Raw genomic sequence first — 19178 nt, 5'->3', positions numbered from 1 at the left:
CTCCGTATCTGCGAACCAGACAGTGGGATCTCAACAACCACCAGATCTATTTTTCCCTTACAGAGTATAGCTGCCCTCTGTTAACTACCTTAAGTAATCCGTCGAAGTTAGGTCCAACGCGAGCCGGAGAAAAGGAGCTGACGCGGTGGAGATGAGCTTGGAAATTAGCATCATGAAACTTGGATCCCCTGCTGCACTCCGTCAGCCCAGTGATTGCTAAGTAACTAGGTACCTCGCTAGCTAGTGCGCAGAGGACAACAAGTCCGGGGCTCCTTTGCGCGGGCAGCCAGAGCACGGCAGGCCCCAGCAGGGCCCGTAGCATGGCCTTGCCGTCCCATATTGCGCCCAAGGGCCGCTGCCCTGCCCGTCCGGACAAACGAATGTTGCGGGAATGAGAGCCGGGGAACGTGGGCGCGGCCGCCCAATCAGACCCGGGGGCGGCGCCCACTAAGCCCATTCTATTAATACCTGGCTGGTTCTCCCTGTTGATCACCGAAACACGATAAGAAAAAGTCGTGATTCCGAGTCTCAACATGCTCTCCCAGCATTGCTGACTGCTGCTCTGCCCCGGCTCCAGAGCGTACCTGCAACCACTCAACAACTACTCGCCATGAGTGTTACGGCCGTCCTCGAGCGTCCGCCCACCGTGTCCCTGAACCCGCCGTCGCAGATGACCCTTCCGGCCTCGAGTGGCACCCTGGAAAAGTTCCCAACCTTCGATGACGACTCGCTCAAGGTGCCCGCCGATTCGAACGCTCCCCCACCGATGAACGACCGGGGGCTGTCGCCGGATGGAACGTGGCTCCCCAGGAAAAACGGAATGGGTTCACTTAACCCGCCAAACACGCGAAGGCAGCGGCCGCGGAAGAGTATCAGCGAAGCCATTGGCTCGTTCAAGCGGAGAGGTGCCAGTGTCAGTGTCAATGCTCAGGAGCTGGCTGAGGCGTTGAAGGCTCCCGTTTCGTATCGACTGATTGTGCGTATCGTCTCTCATGAACTGGAAGCTTGACTCTGCTAACATCTGTTCTTGTTGCCCTCAGGGCCTCTGTGTGATCTGGTACATGACCTCTGCGCTGACCAACACGTCGTCAAAAGAAATCTTAAACGCTCTCCCAAAACCGATTACGCTCACAATTGTTCAGTTTGGCTTCGTGTCGGGTTGGTGTTTAATACTCTCCTACCTAGCGTCCGTGTTTCCTGCTTTGAAAACCGCAATTCCGGCCCTGAAAAATGGAATCCGTCATCCATCCCGAGAAGTCATCTCGACCGCCCTTCCTCTGGCGCTCTTTCAGCTCGCTGGCCATATTCTCAGTTCTATGGCTACGTCTCAGATCCCAGTTTCGCTCGTCCATACCATCAAGGGCCTCTCACCACTCTTCACAGTTCTTGCGTACCGCTTCATCTTCCGCATTCGATATGCCCGTGCTACATACCTCTCCCTTGTACCGCTTACGCTGGGCGTGATGCTCGCCTGCTCCTCTGGGTTTTCTACAAATCTCTTCGGCATTTTGTGCGCTTTTTGCGCGGCCCTGGTATTCGTTTCCCAGAACATATTCTCCAAGAAACTCTTTAACGAAGCCTCCCGCCTTGAATCGGATGGCCAATCGCTTACTGGCCGCAAACTGGATAAACTAAACCTTTTGTATTACTGTTCTGGTCTAGCATTTATTTTGACTGCCCCAATCTGGTTTTTTTCTGAGGGCTATCCACTTTTTGTCGATCTCCTCCAAGATGGAGCTATCGACCTTACTGAAAAAAAAGGGAGTCTGGACCACGGTCCATTGGTACTCGAATTCATTTTTAACGGCATATCACATTTCGCCCAAAATATCCTGGCTTTTGCTCTCCTCTCGATGATCTCACCTGTCTCTTACTCGGTTGCATCCCTGATAAAACGCGTTTTTGTTGTTGTCGTGGCTATCGTTTGGTTTGGAAACTCTACTACACCAATTCAAGCAATTGGCATTGCCCTTACTTTCCTCGGCTTATACCTATACGACCGCAACAGCCACGAGGATGCAGCTGACCGACGAGCAAATGCTGACCATTTCCACTCCAAGACGCCAATACTCCCACTCAGCGACGTTAAAAATACCGACAATAGAGGCTGGAACCAGAACGGCTATATATTCCCTCCTTCAATTAAAGAAGGGCCCATGGAAGACGCGGGCAGTTATGTCCCAGTTTCGTCCAGCAGTGGGAAAAAGGACGACGACGAGCCAAATGGGCGGTCTCGGAAGACAAGCCCTGTCCAGTCGTGGATGCCGCCAGGCACAAAGCAGGAACATACCTGGCAACCTGGCGACTCTACACCATACCAGCCGCAATATATTTCGTGATGTCTAGGAAATAAATGTAATGATACAGGACCGGCGTTGGAAGGGCAGGAATTAACATTTGGACCTTTTACTTTTCGATGGAAGGCGTTCAAAACGGCGGCATGGGATGCGACCCTGGTCGTGAATAATGTATAGATCTGTTTGTCTTTCAAAGCTGTATACATCACGTTTTACTTTTGGTCGCAACTATGACTTATTGGAAATCCAACAGAACAAGATCCGTTCTTTTTTGATACAATTTTCTAGACTTAACATTTTATTACCCTCACCATATTGGTAAATATCGTAGATAAAATTCCAACAGCCCAATTAGCTTCCGATCAAGTGTTAAAAATGGTGTCGGTGATGGGCTGCTAGCAACGATTCGACGATTGATAGCGGGTCAGAGTATGAATCATATCTATCGATCGTTCGAATTTCTAGGGCGGTGATGCAGGCCTCGCTATTCACACATTTAAATCTCTCGAGGGCGAAATGTAGCGACCGTCGGTAAGGAACTATGCCTTAATGGGGCTGAAACCCTAGGATGCTCCAGCTCGGCGCGAAAATCTGTTCTGGGACAATGCTGTAGAGGAAGAAGAGCTTTGAGTTAAGTATCTCTCCTTCCTACAATAAACCATGTCCGTGAAATGAGATATTATATGAAAAGAAAGAGAAAGGGAAGAAAATCGATGAAAGCGAATTTTGATGGGGGAAAGCTCGCCGGATCGGAACATCTAATTTTCCACTCATCACTCCCTGAGCCAATCCGAGGCCGCTGATTTGTGAGGGAACGCCAGGGAAAAGGAAACTGATAGAGAAATAACACAAAACATCCCAAACGACTTCACGTCTGCTTTCGCAGCCTCACCCGCCACCCTCCTCGCCTGTCGCCTTTCCTAACCCTCTTCATCGTCTCATTTGTGGTCGTTTCTGTTGTCTCTTCAGGATGCGGCCGCAATTGTTTCGTGCGGCGGCACGCTCGAGGAGATGGTCCAGACTTAATTGCGGTCGTACATTTACAACAACTACCCCTCGGCCCGCAGAGGTTGAGCTCACAATTGGTTGGTATTCGATAGCTATTGTATCGAAGCGATATTTGCTGATGGCTGGATCTTTTTAGATGGCAAGAAAGTATCGATAGAAGGTATCCCGCAGTCAAGGACCTCCTCACCGCAGAACGATACTGATAAATTGGTGTAGCCGGATCTGCTCTCATTCAAGCTTGCGAAAAGGCTGGAGTAACAATTCCACGGTATTTATCCGCCCAGAGGTTGAGGTTGAACTTGTGGATACTAACAAACTTTATAGATACTGCTACCATGAGTAAGTTCATATATTGACCTTGGAATATATACCTTATACTTACGCGAACTTCCGATAGAAAATTACATATTGCAGGAAATTGTATGGCTATCACTCTCCAACATCTACTTGCATAACGGGTCGCTAACTTATATATTTACCAGGTCGTATGTGTCTTGTCGAAGTCGAGCGCGCCCCCAAGCCAGTTGCGTCCTGCGCATGGCCCGTCCAAGCAGGAATGGTCGTCAAGACCAACTCACCACTTACACATAAAGCTAGAGAAGGTGTGATGGAATTTTTACTAGCAAACCACCCGTTAGACTGCCCCATCTGCGACCAAGGAGGTGAATGCGATTTACAAGACCAGTCAATGAGATACGGTGCCGATCGAGGACGATTCCATGAAATTGACGGAAAACGTGCCGTGGAAGATAAGAACATTGGTCCCCTTATTAAAACGTCGATGAACAGATGTATTCACTGCACCCGATGCGTCCGCTTTGCCAACGATATCGCAGGCGCCCCAGAGTTTGGAACAAGTGGACGAGGAAACGATATGCAAATCGGTACATATCTTGAAAAGACCCTGGATTCCGAATTATCCGCCAACGTTATCGACCTTTGCCCTGTTGGTGCCTTGACATCGAAACCATATGCATTTAGGGCGAGACCATGGGAACTTAAACACACTGAAACTGTCGACGTTCTGGATGGATTAGGGTCGAATATTAGGGTGGATTCACGAGGCGTAGAGGTTATGCGCGTGCTACCAAGACTTAACGATGATGTTAATGAGGAGTGGATTAACGACAAAACCAGATTCGCCTGTGACGGCTTAAAAACTCAGAGACTAACTACCCCTTTGATCAGACGGGACAACAAATTTTTCCCAGCTACATGGGAACAGGCCTTAACTGAAATTGGAGCCGCACATAAACAATTAGCTCCAAAAGGCAATGAATTCAAGGTTGTCGCAGGTCACCTTGTTGAAACCGAATCTCTTGTCGCCATGAAAGATCTTGCCAATAAACTTGGCTCCGAGAATCTCGCCCTTGATCAACCCGGAGGCAGTGCTCCCATCGCACACGGTGTCGATTTAAGGTCGAATTATCTATTCAACTCGAAAATCTACGGGATCGAAGAAACAGATGCCATTCTCCTTGTGGGAACAAACCCACGCCATGAAGCCGCCGTTCTCAATGCCCGTATTCGTAAACAATGGCTTCGTTCTGACCTAGAAATCGGTCTTGTTGGCGAAAACTTTGAAAGCACCTTCGAGTTCGAACATCTTGGAGAAAATGTGACGGCTCTCAAGAATGCACTATCTGGCCAATTTGGAAAGAAACTATCGGCAGCCAAGAAGCCTATGATTATTGTTGGAAGTGCAGTCGCCGAACACCCTGATGCCAAGGTTATGTTCGAAACCATTGGTACTTTCGTTGATAAAAATGCCGCCAACTTTAATACCTCGGAATGGCAAGGATACAACATTCTCCAGCGCGCTGCCTCGCGATCAGGCGCTTATGACATTGGATTCACAACTCCCTCGCCTGAGGTTGCCCAAACCACTCCAAAAATGGTCTGGCTTTTGGGAGCTGATGAAATCAGCGAAGCTGATATTCCTAAGGGTGCTTTCGTCGTATACCAGGGTCATCACGGAGATCGTGGAGCTGAAATTGCGGATGTCGTTCTGCCAGGAGCTGCATACACTGAAAAATCTGGCACATATGTCAACACAGAAGGCCGTGTACAAATGACACGCGCTGCCACATCACTCACTGGAGCTGCTAGGGAAGACTGGAAGATTATCAGGGCTGTCAGCGAGTTCCTTGGTGCTAAACTTCCTTACGATGATGTTGAGATGTTGCGAGACAGAATGGAGGAAATCAACCCTGCCCTAAGAAGATACGACGTTGTGGAGCCCACATCCCTCAGTCAGCTGAGTAAAATCCAGCTGGTAGATCAAAACAAAGGAAGCAAGGCATCTGGAGAACCGCTCAGGAAACCTATCGAAAACTTTTACTTTACAGATGTTATTTCCAGAAGGTATGCCCTATTCTCCCCTTTTTTCTTGGCAGAAAAATACTTACAGATTCTAGCTCGACGACCATGGCGAGATGTTCGGCTGCTAAAGAAACTGGAAACCCAGATACTAATTTCATGGCTGCCGGTGAACCAGCACCTCAATACTTCGTTGCTCAATAAATAAATTCTGATCTACGTTGATAAAGCACTTTTTATTCAAACTTTGATTCATTCTCATGTGACACCACAGTATCATGTCCTTGTCGTGGCCGGCGTTTTCTGTTTCCTATGTTCCCACCTGTATTGATTTCTTTTTCGTAGGGCTGAACTACACCTTTTGCGCTATACGATTGCTTCCATCCCCATGTATCTCGACTTGTATATAAGAGATCCTTTAAAAAAGGCTACACGAAGGAAGTAAGACATTTATCTAGAACGATATGATTGATTATCGAAGGCTCTTGAGGCTGGACGGGGCTTTTCTTTTGCTTTTTCTCTATTTATTCTTAAATGTAGATGATCAGTTCTTGGTAGTTACCTGTTAGAAATACTTCCAACTTTACATTATTTTATAATTCATCATCGCTCTCAGTCTCAACATCATTTTCATCCGGTTTATTCTCTGTAGCCGGTACCGGCTTGGAGGCGCCTCCCCTCCGTGCGAAGGGTAATTCACGGCGTGGAGGCGGACTAGACGGAGGCTTTGGTGCCGCAGGACGACTAGGGCCCTTCTCTATTTTATCTCCAGATAGGCCAGCAGAGCGTCCCTTACCTCTTGATGGCAGTTGGGCGGGTTCCTCTACTCTAGCACCAGCAGGTTCTTCTTCCTCCGAGGCTGTTTCCGCGTCCTCCAATGGCTCAGGCGTCGAGCCTCTATCAGATTCAGTCGCAGTTTCTTGATCTTCAGCGTTGTCGCCGGCCTCTTTTACTTTTTCTTTTCCTTTTGCATCGACATCCATAGGGTCAAAGGCATCCTCACTCTCTGAGTCGCTTGGGACTTCTTTTCGCTTTGACTTTCTGCTGGCAGTGGGGTTTCTTGACTTCTTAGCAGCAACTGCTTTTTCTAGCTCAGCGACTATGAGGTCATTGTCAGTTAGATAGAAATGAACGGTGGAGAAATCAAATAATCGAGCTTAATGCCACTCACCTTTTACAGGATCTAATTTTGCTGTGGCTAGGAGCCGCTGCTGGTTGCGAATTTTGAGCTTCTTCTCATTCAACAGTAGAGCAAACTTGGCGATTAGTTGCTCGTCGTGATCCTTTTTCGCCTGAATTAACTCCTCCAATTGGGTACTGAGTTGATTGATTGTCCGTTCTGCGTCCTGATACTTCGTACGTAAAGAGGATATTTCCTGGGTGAGTGCATTTCCTCGAATGACTGCAATCCCAGCCCAATCAAACAACTGGATGGCTTGGTCGTCGTCCTGCTGTAGAGTGATTGAACCAAGCCGTTGCTAATAAAATAACAGTTGTCAGCGAGACTGATGACGTGGTCCATTGAGATGCGGTAGGGTGTCAATGCAGGACAGGAAATACCGTAATTGAATCAATTCGTTTTCGAATGGTAATAAGAATTTCATGAGCCCCTTCATCATCCGAATCATCATCGTCAACTGATTTGACTGATGCCACGGCCTCCAACCCTGTGGTCCAGTCCTTTGATTTAATAGCATTCTCATCTTGGTTGAATACGTATGAGAGAATCCCATGCCACTCGTCATCGCTGCCACGATAAGCCTTTGCACGTAACTTATTGATGTGAGTTGTTTTCACTAAATTGCCTCCTCGTTAGCTGATTGACGTAGAGGACATTTGGTATCGCTTACAAGACCCTACGTATGGATTATCGCCTTCAGTGGCTACAAAGCTCAGATCAAGCTCAAGACTCCCCGACTTTGAGACTTTAATCAATATGGCCTCATCGGGGCTGTCAGCTCGTGGGATGCGAAGGACCCGATCTGTTTCCATATCGGGTATACACTGTAATAATTCTTGCGGTAGTAAGAGACCAGAAAGAAGTTTCTTATTTAGAGATAGTGAGAAGAGCCTCCAGGCTTCAGACTACGGCTCAGGCGACCTTCCCAGCCCATATCTATTCCATAGCTGCCGCCGCTGCTGCTGCTGCTGCTGCCGCTGCTGCCTGGTTGCCGCGCGAGGTCTTTGGCCCGATGTCCTGTATCACGTGTCACAAACGACGTCATACTCAAGAATCTTTAACATGTTTAAGAAATTAACTACCGGGCTAGTACTTCGTAGCCATATACTCCGTACCCCCGTTAAAAATCGGTACTCTACATAATCTAGAACTCCTGCCAAATGCTCTCAGCCCACTCCTTCAGATCATACTCGCCGAATAACAAGTCGCCCTGATATCCTATAGGGTCTCGCAGAAACAGATCCTGGAAAGGTATCCGCAGAGGATGGCCCATCACCATGACAGGCTGTTGCCGGTACCTTTCCACCGCAATGTCCTCTTTGAGTAGCGCCTGCTCATCCCACCTCTTGATGGTAATCTTGGTCCTTGATACTGTAATGGTGATCACCACCTTCACGTCGTGGTTAGACTGCTGAGTCCACCAATATGGGTCATCCCGCAAGATCTCCTGACTCTCTGTTGTGACGACCAAGCTTGGCCATGTCATAGGCCTTCCATGAGGAAGGCTTTTGGGCCTAATGCAATAATCAGGCTCCCTGTTCGCGATCAAGCTTGCACCCACGCTCTTTAGCTGCAATATGAATCGCATTCCCATTTGTTCCACCTTCACGACTAGGTCGCCATGTAGCCAATTGATGGCAGCTTCGTGATATCGCCTTGGCATCTTTCCTATGAGTACGTTGTATCTGGGATAAAACGTGATACTTTTGAAGGTGATTGCTTCACGCTTTTCACTAATATCACTCTGAGGGACACCCAGAAAGACGCAGTATCCACTTTCATTATCAACAGTATAGGCTATCGCTGCCAATTGGGGCAAGCTTTGATATCGGTAGACGGGAATGTCGTCTGGTAGCTGTGTCAAGGCAAAGTCGGATTCTTCATCCCCACAGTCCTGCTCTGGCTCGTTCTGCCGCTGTTGCAAGTAAGTGTGAACAGTTTGAGACATTATGTTTTTAGGGGCATGAATAAGTGTAATTGGTAGAAGACCTATGCAAGTATATATATTCTGAAGTCCAATATCTGAGGTGCTCTTGAGATCTTGCAGGACGATGAATCTACTCCGTAGCTACAAGGAACGAGCCGGTTACGTCATGGAGGCTCTTTGAGGTCGACATTTTGGCCAGATTCGACCTGAGCAGGTTATATCCAAAAAGTGATGACGAAGTTGAATTTTAATTGATTATATTTGTTTGGTCTGCGGGGCGAGTCAGTTCAGTCCCATGGCAAAGGCAACCGTTTTTCAACCTGCCCGTTGCCTATCCGTTAAATCAGCCAACTTTATCAAAGCGGCGGGTGGAAACCTGCCAAGTTATCGAAATAGAACGGAGAACCATAGTCGCCTTATCAATCCACAGGTATGCAGGCCAATATGTCGGGGCTTCCATTGTCATTCAATTAGAATTCCCTACAATGAAATCACTGCTCAGGATGATAGAACGCAGAAGATTGCAGCTTTGCAGTCAAGACTGGGTGGTTGAGCATCACGTAAGCGACTCCCTGAGTCACGTGTACCAGCCGATCGCTTAGTGTCCTATTTGGGCTTAGGCGCCCAAGCGCGTATGCGTGGTATCGTAACCCTGTAAAGTTACTGTACGACCTGCATCCCAACCACCTATGAACGGTAAGTACCGGCCCGCCCACCACAGGAGGCGCCCGAAGCTGATCCACACATCCTAACTGGCCACAACCTGCACTCTTCACCATCGCCAGACAGCGACGCCAGGAGGTGCTCTGCTGTCGCCCAAAGCATTATTCCGTTGTTCTGCTGTTGCGTTTCCATTCTTTCATTAGAGCACCCCCGCCCTAATCCCCAGACGTTCGCGAGCTTATTACGACGGCCCAGCCAACGACCCTTGCAAAGACCCATCTGGTTAAATTACGCAGCTTTGTGTGGATGTGAAACATTTTCCTCCCAGCCTTTGTATCAAGTGAAATCTAGCCGGCATCGTCATTCTTTCAATATCCTGATTTTGCGACATCAAAAGGACTGCTTACGCGAGGGTGATTCTTTATTTCCTCCGTTTAGGTCGATTCCGTTATCCCGAATAGAAGCACCGGCGCGCGACTCCAAGGAATGACTTCCCAGCCTCTCTCTGCCCGCTTCGACCCCGACGCAAATAACATACGTTGATCTTATAATTTGTGGTTGGGAATACCCGCTGGAGGCGCAGTTTCTCCGCGTCGGTTCGCACTTCATACGATGGAGATCACCTCTTCGCGATTGCAAAAACTCGAAGCTGAGGAGATCGAATGCTGGGACGACGATGAAGATCTCCATTGTGGGGAAGATATCTACTTTCGAACAACTTCTTCTGCGGCATCCGTGACGGGATCATCTGTTCGACCTTCCGGCCACCGCGATTCTATTTCGTCTCGCAGGTCTTGCAGATCTGATCGAGACTCTAACTACGGCGATGAAGAGAGCTGGCAATTGCTGCTCAATGAAAACGATGAGTTTGGGACTGAAGACGCGATTTCTTCTGCGAAAAACGCGGGTATCCCCATTCCTGATGGAATACCCAAATCGGCGCTCCTTGGAGGAACAATCAAGAGACTTGGGGGCCGCAAGGGAAAACGGGTTCCGGGTGACGACTGGTCGGACGACTTAGACCTCGCCGGACTGACTGGAGGGCTGGAGCTGAGATTCAAGCACGAAGCCACCTCCCCCGAATCTCTGCTCCACCTGAGCTCCTTACCGACAAGCCCATCAAAGTCCCGAGATTTGGATCTTTTCACGGAAATTATTAACAACCGCTCTCCGGCTCCAAGGGCTTTATTTGGTGACCTAGATAAGTTTCGAGATACCGAGGAAGATGCCTCTTTCGATGATGTTCCAACCATCAAAATGTCCAAACCACGCCTGCTGCCATCAAATCCATTCACTACACCCCCGCCAAAGGAACGCACTGCTCTAGATGACAGTTTTGAAAACGATCTTGTACTCCCTTCGGATGACGAACCTCTTCGTTTGTCTAATCGTCGAGATGACTCTAAAGCGTCTGACACTTTTGGTGACGAGTTTGACGCCGAATGGGCCGAGGGAAGCATTGGAGTTCGTTTCGGCGGAACAAAGAGAGAGACATTTTCAGCCCGTAGTTCCACCGCGTCTGCATTAAGCCCCAGTGTTTCTAGCTGTTTGACAGCGGAGAGTGAAGATGGTCTCGATGGTCTTGTCCTTCCCGACGGCCCCTTGGACTTTGAAAAATCCCTCCAGAAAAGACAGGAGCTTCCGCCGCCCGATGTGCCCGAATTCCTCCCTGCGACAGATACCCCAAAAGAGTTGAATCGTGCCGGAGATGATTTTTTCTCTGGTATTGAGATTGGTGACGGGGAGGTATTCGACACCGAAAAATTAACACTGAACAGAAATATCAAACGAAAGGTTGAGCGACCAGCCAGCCCAGTTCGTCGCGGAGCAACCACTATCACCTTTACAAGCAGAACCAGCAACACTCGAATTCCGCGGCTCTCAAGCCATGAGAGGCAACATTCAACCGTTCTAGAACCTGTGTCCGAAAGTGGGGCGCCAGTGTCTCGGTATACGCGTCCTACTTCACGACTTAGCGGCCATGCCGCCCATTCCTCTTTGTCGAATGTCTCTGTCTCCAGTACTAGTTCCGTATCCTCAAACCCCTCAACGCGCCGGCCAACAAGCAGTCGGGGCTCAAAGGAGACGCTTCGAAACGACCCTACGACCACAACTGCTCAGTTACTCAAAGCGAAGCGCTCCGTTCCAGCTCTACGGAATTTCAATACCACTATATCTCCAAGCCTTCAACGATCCCCTGGGCGGCCGGATAACACTCTCTCCACTCGAGCCACGCTGTCTCCGCGCCCAAAAACGCCCGTTGATCGGCCAATTAGTGACATTCGGCCTGGCCCGCAACGACGCTCTCATATTCCTTTTATTCCAGCCGGGGCTTCCCCTACCCAGTCGCACCATGTTAGCCTAAAAACAAGCCGGCAGTTTCGCCGTGCGGATTCAGACAGCTCTGGAGATATATTTGTGCACCAGCGATCAACGTCGAGGGTCTCAAACTCGTCAGCCTTGTCTGATACCACTCGCCGTGGAAGCAATGACCTCCCTCCTGGGTCATTCATTGCTGCGGCGAAGCATACCGTCACCAAGCCGAACCGCAAGAGACACTTTGGGGATGGCACGGAACTTGATGTTTTCGATGACCTTCCCACGTCGGCGACGACTGAAAGTAAATTTGTGAAAGCGCCCATCAAAAAGGGCCCGCCTCGGGCGCTTCGTAACCGACTTAGCCAGTCCGGGTTTACAATTCCTTCCAAGCCCGACGTCACCAGTCCGTCGACGCCAGTAAGCACGCCCATGAGCCCGCCGCGGCCAGACTACACGCCCCGGTTTGCTCGTGACACGAACGCGTCGAGAAAAGCCCGTGAGCAGACGATTGCTAGCATTGCGAATAACCAGAAAGAGCGCGAGAACGGGCCGCTGGCGCCCATCAACGTAAACTGGAAGTCACAACCGTTTGGCAGGCCGCTTCCCAGCCCTACTCTGACTAAAGGTAGACATGGGCATAGACACCGGGATTCTATCAGTAAACCGCACTTAATTAAACCTTTAGGAAGTGGTGTACATGAAGCCAAGTGTAAGTTCCCTGGACTACTGTTACTTTTCCGTGCTGACACGTGCGCCCGTTAGCTGTCAAAGGAATGAAATATAACCCGGCGTTGTACAGATGGGAGGGCAACGAAAACGCCACTGCGGCGTTTGATATGCCCCCTCCAATGACGCCGTCCAAGACCTCCCTCGCCCTCATCAGCAACATCGGCGGCGTGAGCGGCGCTCAAGTCGTCGGGTCCATGGTCTTCGATCCGCAGCGAATGTGCTGGCTGAAGTTGACTTCCCCCGCCTCCGGCAAGCCCGGCACCCCCACTGTGGCGCATGACGAAGACGACGTGTTTGCGGGCCTGGAGGACCTCGACGATCGACCGCCGAAGTCAAGCGCGGCGTCCCGCACGGTGTCCGCGGGGGCGGATCCCGGAGACGACAAGAGCGGTGATTCCTCGGATGAATGGCCCATCACTGAGGAATTCGACGTGGGGCCGGAGTTTATCAGGAGACAGCGGGCCGAGGAGGAGAAGTGGAGGAGGAAGGTGAACAAGTGGGTTAGCGAAGACCGCAAGAAACTTGGAGATGAGTGGAGATGGGCGATCCGGGACTTGGTCAAGACGGAGGTCTGTTTGGACACTCCAATGTCGGACGTCTGTTGAGAATGGGGGCATCGTTTTCAGAAAAGGGGCTAAAGACTTGGGGCTTTGGCGGGCGGTATACTGGCGTTCCAGTGGACTCTTTCTTTTTCTTTTATCCCCCTCCGGCCCCTGACGATTTTATATTAATGCTCGATAATACCTTAATTAATAGGGATATACGCAGATCCCGGCGGTGCGTCTACGAACGGGTATTTTGAGATCGGATGGGCCTCCTCCGTCTCTGATACATGAACAGAATTACGATGACTATGTTTTTTTTTTCGACTTGGGCCCCAGACCAGAACGAAGTGCGAGGAACATACGACGCACAACACTATCAGGGCCTGGCCTTGCATTTTTTTTCACGACTTGACGATCGAGAGACATCGCGTCCTTCCCCCCTTTTTGCTATTTAGCATTCCCCCTTGTGTATTCTAGCTGTACTATTTGCACTGACCTCCGTTGCTGCGCGCACATTGTGGAGTTCAAAGGGCTCTTGTGTATTTTGTGCTTTGGATTTTTTGTGTTATCAGCTTGGCTTTTTGGATATCTTGAGTGCTTTCTGTCCATTGTTTGAAGATGGGTTTAGTAGACAGCAGTTTTGTTTCGAAATGGAGTTGTTTAGTATATATCATGCTCGCCGTGGTTCCTTTTCCATATTTTTTAGTCTATTGCCCTCCGTAACCCAGGGAGCTCTGTCTTGTGTAATCCCACAGACAACACAACGCAAGAAGAAAAAAAAAAAAAAAAAAACGGCCCCCCTGGATAGATTGCGCAACCATTAGCGTGGCGCCAGCTGTCCCGGCGTGGCCACATAAGCAAAGCTGTTTTTTTTTTTTCCAGCTAGGTCAAAGAGGTTGCTCTGGCACGACACAGGAGTGAGACAGCTCGCAAAAACAGCAGCAGCAGCACAGGACGCGCGCGATACGAGGGGGAGGGCCGGAGGGAGGAATTTGTTTTCGTAGGATATGAGGATGGAGTGTGAATGGGTGGATGGATAGAATGGAGTGCAGATGTTTTTCTTGGTGGGGGGGGGGGGGGGGGGGGGGGGGGGGGGGGGGGGGGGGGGGGGGGGGGGGGGGGGACGCGGACCAAGGGAGAGAGGGAGAGAAGCTGGATGGGTCTTCCAACAGCGCATACATGCATGCATGCAGGATGCATGTCGACGGAGGAGTGGTTTATGTACGGAGGACATGTACAGGTACATGGTGGAAATTGATCGCCACGAGGCGTGGTTACTGTCTGGGTCGAGCGAAGATCGAATTCTCCGTCGTGAGTTTATACGGAGAGTAAGTGAACTAACTAGTGACAGGGGCGACGATCGCGGCGGCGGTGGGCCGGTGACTTGGCGAGATGGTTAGCTAGTTAGTTCGTTGACTACGGCACATCCGTGGGGAACGCGTATCGATTGGGAAGAAGAAAAAAGAGGGTCAAGGGGGACAGAAAGTGATGGGCGGTCGTTCTTCAGGGATTTGTTTTTGGCGGTGCGTTAGTGGGTTTGGGGGCGGGAGGGTGCTTGACATGTCGCGAGATCAGTGGCGGGCAGACGAAGAAGAAAAGCAACGGGAAGAGAAGAGAAGAGAAAGGGCAGCGATGTCGGGCGCATCACAACGGGCTTGCAGGGGGGAGGAGTGTTTGTTTTTCTCATTGCTGCAAAGATGCACGGCGTATGGTTGTGCGATGGGGAGTCGTCCGTACTCCGGACCAGAGTTTCTCGATAACGGCGTGATTGATCAGCCCGGGGCTGGGCCCGGGGCTAGCGGGCGGTGGGCGGCAGGGGACGGGAGCATAATAATAATATGGAGGCGATTGATTCATCGGTTCATGAGGACGTCCATGCGCGCGAGCGGCTCGGCCGTTAGAGCGCGATCTTGGTATCTTGACTGAGCGGGAGATCTACGCGGTGGTCCGGCCAACGCAGACGGAATGCAAACGGCGCTTGAACAAGAATATTATTCTTATTATTATTATTATTATTACTGACTCGGACGGTGGGCGCAGCGCAGCGCCGTGCAGCACAGTGGGTGGCACGGGGCTCGTGTTCGGAGCGGCGACGACGCGGCGGGCGGCGGGCGTTTATTGGCCGGCAGGGCTGACCGTAGTACGGCGGACTCCGCACTCCGTACTCCGCGCTACTGCAGGCAGGCCGCTTCCGGCGCCCCGTGCCAGCCAGCCTAGCTAGGACTTCCGCACGCAGCACGCCGGCCATCGTGCTCCAGCCCGCCGACGTTGCACGATCCATCCTCGTATCGGCCGGCGACTGGCAATTGCCGGCCTGTTGTCTGTTGTCTGCTGTCTGTCTGCTGTCTCTCTCCTCTCGCGATCGTCGTGGCCTCGCGTAGCCAGCTAGCCAGCCAGCTAACGAGTCAACTAGCTCCCTCACTATGTCGCTACGCGCCCTCGCCCGCCGCCGGCTCGCTCAGCCCTGCCTGCATACCCGCCTGCCTGCTGGCCCGTCGTACGCCCCGGAGCCTGCGGGCCACCACCCACCCCCCTGCGCTGCGCTGCTGGTCCATGGCTCGCTCTGTGGCTCTCTGGTTCTCGCCCCCCCCCCATCTTGATAGTTACCCGCCTGCAGAACCCCCGCGTGGCAGGCTCCGGCTCGTGTCGACAACACTCCCATAATCATCACAATCTCAATAATAATAACCATGCCGTGCCTCCTCGCCCGAGCTTCTTCATCGCTGCGCTGCTCTCCGCGTCTGCCTTGCCGCTGTCGCTTCGGCCCGTGCTGCCGTTCTAGACCCGTCGTCGGTTGTCTGTCATTCTGTCAGTCTGTCTGTCAGTCTGTCTGTACCTACTACTAGTATGTAGCCTCCCCCGGCCGCCGTGCTGCACGCACTGACTGGCCGGCCGATCGATCGAGCCCGCCCATGGCCTGCTCCCCTGCGCTCGCTGTCTCGCAGCCCAGCCCCAGGCTGACTCGGTGTATATAGGCCCAATTCCACGCGCTGCTCTCTCTCTCTCTCTCTCTCCCTCTCTCTCTCTCTCTCTCTCCCTACTCTCTCACTCTCTCTCTCTCCCTCTCCACCATGGCCCACCACTACCCCGACGACGCCCCGCCGTACGCCTACACCCCGCGCTCCGCCCCCTACGGCCTGGCGCCCCCGCCGCACGCCTACCACCACCACCAGCCCTACGCCCACCCGCTGCTCTCGCCCTACACCCAGCACCAGCACCAGCACCACCAGCCCTCCGTCGAGCCCGCCCTGTACCCGCCCTCGCCCACGCCCGCCGCCGCCCTCGCCGCCGCCGCCTACCCGTACCCCACCGCCGCCGCCTACGCCCCCACGCCCACCGCTGCCGCCGCCGCCGCCGCCGCCGCCCGCCCCGCGCGCTTCCACTTCCACGACTCGCTGCGCGCCGTCGACATCGAGAGCCAGGAGTCGTTCAACGAGCACTCCATGCTGTCCGAGCCCGTCATGCCGCCGCTCGACGGCTTCCCCGACGTGCGCGAGTTCGACCAGCTGATGAAGAGGTGTGTATTATTTATATTATCTATTCTATTGTATTCCATTATTCATCATCTGACCGCCCTAGCTACGTCGACGACCTCTCCGTCAAGAAGCAGGACAAGGCCCTGATCCACTCGCGCCGCGCCCGCAACATCCGGACCGTGCTGCTCGACCCCAAGGACACCGCCATCGAGTCCGCCCAGTTCAGGTGTGTCCCTGTGTCCTCCGAGGACCAATCGTTTCCCCGCTGATATCCAATTGCAGGTTCTGGGTCAAGAAGATGTTCAAGCTCGATCCCAACGACGGGCGCACGATCGAGGTATTCTCTCCTTTTTTTTATTTTATTTTATTTTATTTTATACTCTTTCTTTCTTTTTTTATTTTGTTTTATTTTTCCTTTCACTAACTACTATCCCCCAGACGAAGCGCATGATCTGCCACGAAGGAAAGCCCGTGGCCATCCGCGAGAAGCTGTTCAAGATCCTGACGCGCGCCCACCAGCAGTGCCAGCACGGCGGCCGCGACAAGACCTCCGCGCAGGTGCGCCGCATCTACTCGTGGTAGGTTTTTTTCTTCCCAATATGATTATGATATGCTAAGCCCGCCCAGGGTGCCCAAGGAGCTGATCTCGCGCTTCGTCAAGATCTGCCCGACCTGCCAAGTGCGCCGCGGCGGGTCGCGTCTGACGCCGCCCAACTCGTGCCGCACGTCGCCCAAGCTCGAGCTGCTGGCCCACCACCAGCACCAGCACCAGCACGCCGCCGTTGCCGCGCCCGCCTCGCTGCTCTCGCCACCCGACTCGCGCCGCGAATCCATCATCAGCCGCCCCGGCGTGCCGTACTCACGCGCCGAGCTACCCCAGCCTCCCAGCATGAGCTCCTGGGCCGCCGCGGCCGCCGCCGTCGACCCCAACAACCATCACACCAGCCCCACCACCACCACAGCTACCACGACCGCCCAACAACAGTACCACGGCCACTACACCACCATGCCTGCTGCCGCTGCCGCCACCGCGCCGGCTTGGGCCGCGTCGCTTCCGAGATCCATGTCCGCCACAATGCATGCCGGCACTAGTTCCAGCACCACGACCACCACCACCACGGCCGCCCCCAACATCAGCAGCAGTAGCAGTAGCGGCGGCGGCCATGGGTCCTTGGGCTTACCTTCGCATCATCTCGAGTACGATTCCTACGACGAGTCGCACACGCTGCCGGGGCCGCATTATTAATAATAATGATAATAGTAATAGTAATATGAGCAGGGCCCCTGACAAAAAGGAAAAAGGCGTGCCGACGGATATTATTCATGCATATGTAATTTGTTCTTTTTTTTTTTCTCTCTTTCTTTTTTTTTTTGGTTGTTCGACTTCCTTGTTATTCTCTCTCCCTCCCCCTGCGTAAGTCAATGCTCCTCCCCCCCCCGGCAAACCCTCTTCCCCTGGATCGGGATTGCCTGCCACCACCTCCTCTCTCTCTCTCTTTCGATTTGGTCTTGCGGAGTAGGCTGACATTGTGGGTTCGGTTCGAACAGGGACTTGAAACCCATGCAGGATTTTGATATTTCTAACAATTTTTAGGATTTTTTTTTTATCTTTCTCTTTCTATTTTCGCCCACTCAATATTTTGGTTTTTTCTTTCTTTCTTTTTCTATTTATTTATTTTTCTTTTTTTTTTTTTATTTTCTTTTTTTTTTTTGGGAGAAAAATCCGAAAAAAACACCAAAAGCAAGCCATTTTCAAGGGGATTATTCATGGGACACACACACACACAAGGGATAACTAACTAACTAACTCATCAGGGCATTTGGGGGGGAATAAAACCACAACTGGACTAATCATGCTCATTTCACGCACAGCTTTTCGTTTTTTTTTTTCATTTTTTTATTTTCATTCTGGCTTGTCAGATATGGTTTCTCTGATGCCGCATGGAAACTGATGAGGGTCTTTGGCGTACTCTTTCTTCTTCCTTCTTTTTCTTTTCTCTGCTAGGACCAATGTTCCGTATATATCTGGGTACGGAAGATTTTCCCTGCTTCTCTTTTTTCCTTCTCGACGGCAACAACGTACGTGTGCTGCTTGCTGGCTGGTTTGAAATATTGGGCATTGGGAAGGATTGTCCCAAGGATCCTTGTCGAGCACAGCCTGTGTTGCTGTTTTTTTTTTTTTTTTTTTTTTTTTTTTTTTTTTTTTTTTTTTTTTTTTTGAAGGTTGAAAAGGAAATTACTAACTTATTAAATTATTTCCAACCTATTCTTTGTCCCTTTTTTTTTTTTTTTTTTTTTTTTTTTTTTTTTTTTTTTTTTTTTTTTTTTTTTTTTTTTTTTTTTTTTTTTTTTTTTTTTTTTTTTTTTTTTTTTTTTTTCTTCCTCTTCTGAAGGCTGAAAAGGAAATGACTAACTAACTAACTAATATCCAACCTACTCTGTCTCACTTTTTTTTTCATTCATATCTCTTTTTCTATATTTTTTTTTTCTTATTCTTTCCTGAACATAATCATAATAATACTAGGGAAAGGATTCTTTTTTTTGGAAGGGTCAGGGTCACAAATACTCAATAGACAACAAAAAAACAAGAACATAGACAGACAGACCGAAAATCGAAGCACATCTCGGCGACCAAAAAGAAAACCCCAAAACCAGGACCCTGACGGGACCCCTTGCCTTGCTCTTCCCCTCCCCCCCCCCCCCCCCCCCCCCACC

The 19178-nt window shown here is 51.0% G+C and overlaps 6 protein-coding genes across 6 annotated transcripts; 4 read left to right on the top strand and 2 right to left on the bottom strand.

Moving 5' to 3' along the window:
• Nucleotides 1–610: 610 nt before the first annotated feature.
• On the top strand, nt 611–2339 carry LOZ57_000909 (uncharacterized protein; the record flags this gene model as incomplete). Its single annotated transcript, XM_049250003.1, has 2 exons — nt 611–976; nt 1041–2339. The coding sequence occupies 2 exons, from the start codon at nt 611–613 to the stop codon at nt 2337–2339; spliced, it is 1665 nt and encodes a 554-aa protein (XP_049111163.1).
• A 1301-nt stretch (nt 2340–3640) lies between these two features.
• NdufS1 (ndufs1 NADH-ubiquinone oxidoreductase subunit) lies at nt 3641–5828 on the top strand (the record flags this gene model as incomplete). The annotated part of the gene is made up of 3 exons (XM_049250002.1): nt 3641–3644; nt 3788–5669; nt 5723–5828. 3 exons carry the CDS (start codon nt 3641–3643, stop codon nt 5826–5828), a joined length of 1992 nt encoding a protein of 663 aa, XP_049111162.1.
• Nucleotides 5829–6217: 389 nt separating this feature from the next.
• On the bottom strand, nt 6218–7616 carry LOZ57_000907 (uncharacterized protein; the record flags this gene model as incomplete). Its single annotated transcript, XM_049250001.1, has 4 exons — nt 6218–6723; nt 6796–7102; nt 7185–7420; nt 7475–7616. 4 exons carry the CDS (start codon nt 7614–7616, stop codon nt 6218–6220), a joined length of 1191 nt encoding a protein of 396 aa, XP_049111161.1.
• Nucleotides 7617–7948: 332 nt separating this feature from the next.
• On the bottom strand, nt 7949–8752 carry LOZ57_000906 (uncharacterized protein; the record flags this gene model as incomplete). The annotated part of the gene is made up of 1 exon (XM_049250000.1): nt 7949–8752. One exon carries the CDS (start codon nt 8750–8752, stop codon nt 7949–7951), a length of 804 nt encoding a protein of 267 aa, XP_049111160.1.
• Nucleotides 8753–10006: 1254 nt separating this feature from the next.
• On the top strand, nt 10007–13047 carry LOZ57_000905 (uncharacterized protein; the record flags this gene model as incomplete). The annotated part of the gene is made up of 2 exons (XM_049249999.1): nt 10007–12422; nt 12476–13047. The coding sequence occupies 2 exons, from the start codon at nt 10007–10009 to the stop codon at nt 13045–13047; spliced, it is 2988 nt and encodes a 995-aa protein (XP_049111159.1).
• A 3011-nt stretch (nt 13048–16058) lies between these two features.
• On the top strand, nt 16059–17709 carry LOZ57_000904 (uncharacterized protein; the record flags this gene model as incomplete). The annotated part of the gene is made up of 5 exons (XM_049249998.1): nt 16059–16504; nt 16567–16689; nt 16746–16800; nt 16902–17041; nt 17091–17709. 5 exons carry the CDS (start codon nt 16059–16061, stop codon nt 17707–17709), a joined length of 1383 nt encoding a protein of 460 aa, XP_049111158.1.
• Between the last annotated feature and the right edge of the window lie 1469 nt (nt 17710–19178).

This window comes from Ophidiomyces ophidiicola (genome assembly GCF_022830035.1).
Source record: "Ophidiomyces ophidiicola strain CBS 122913 chromosome Unknown scaffold_2, whole genome shotgun sequence".
NCBI lineage: Eukaryota > Fungi > Ascomycota > Eurotiomycetes > Onygenales > Onygenaceae > Ophidiomyces > Ophidiomyces ophidiicola.
This window is presented reverse-complemented; position numbering and strand designations above follow the sequence as displayed.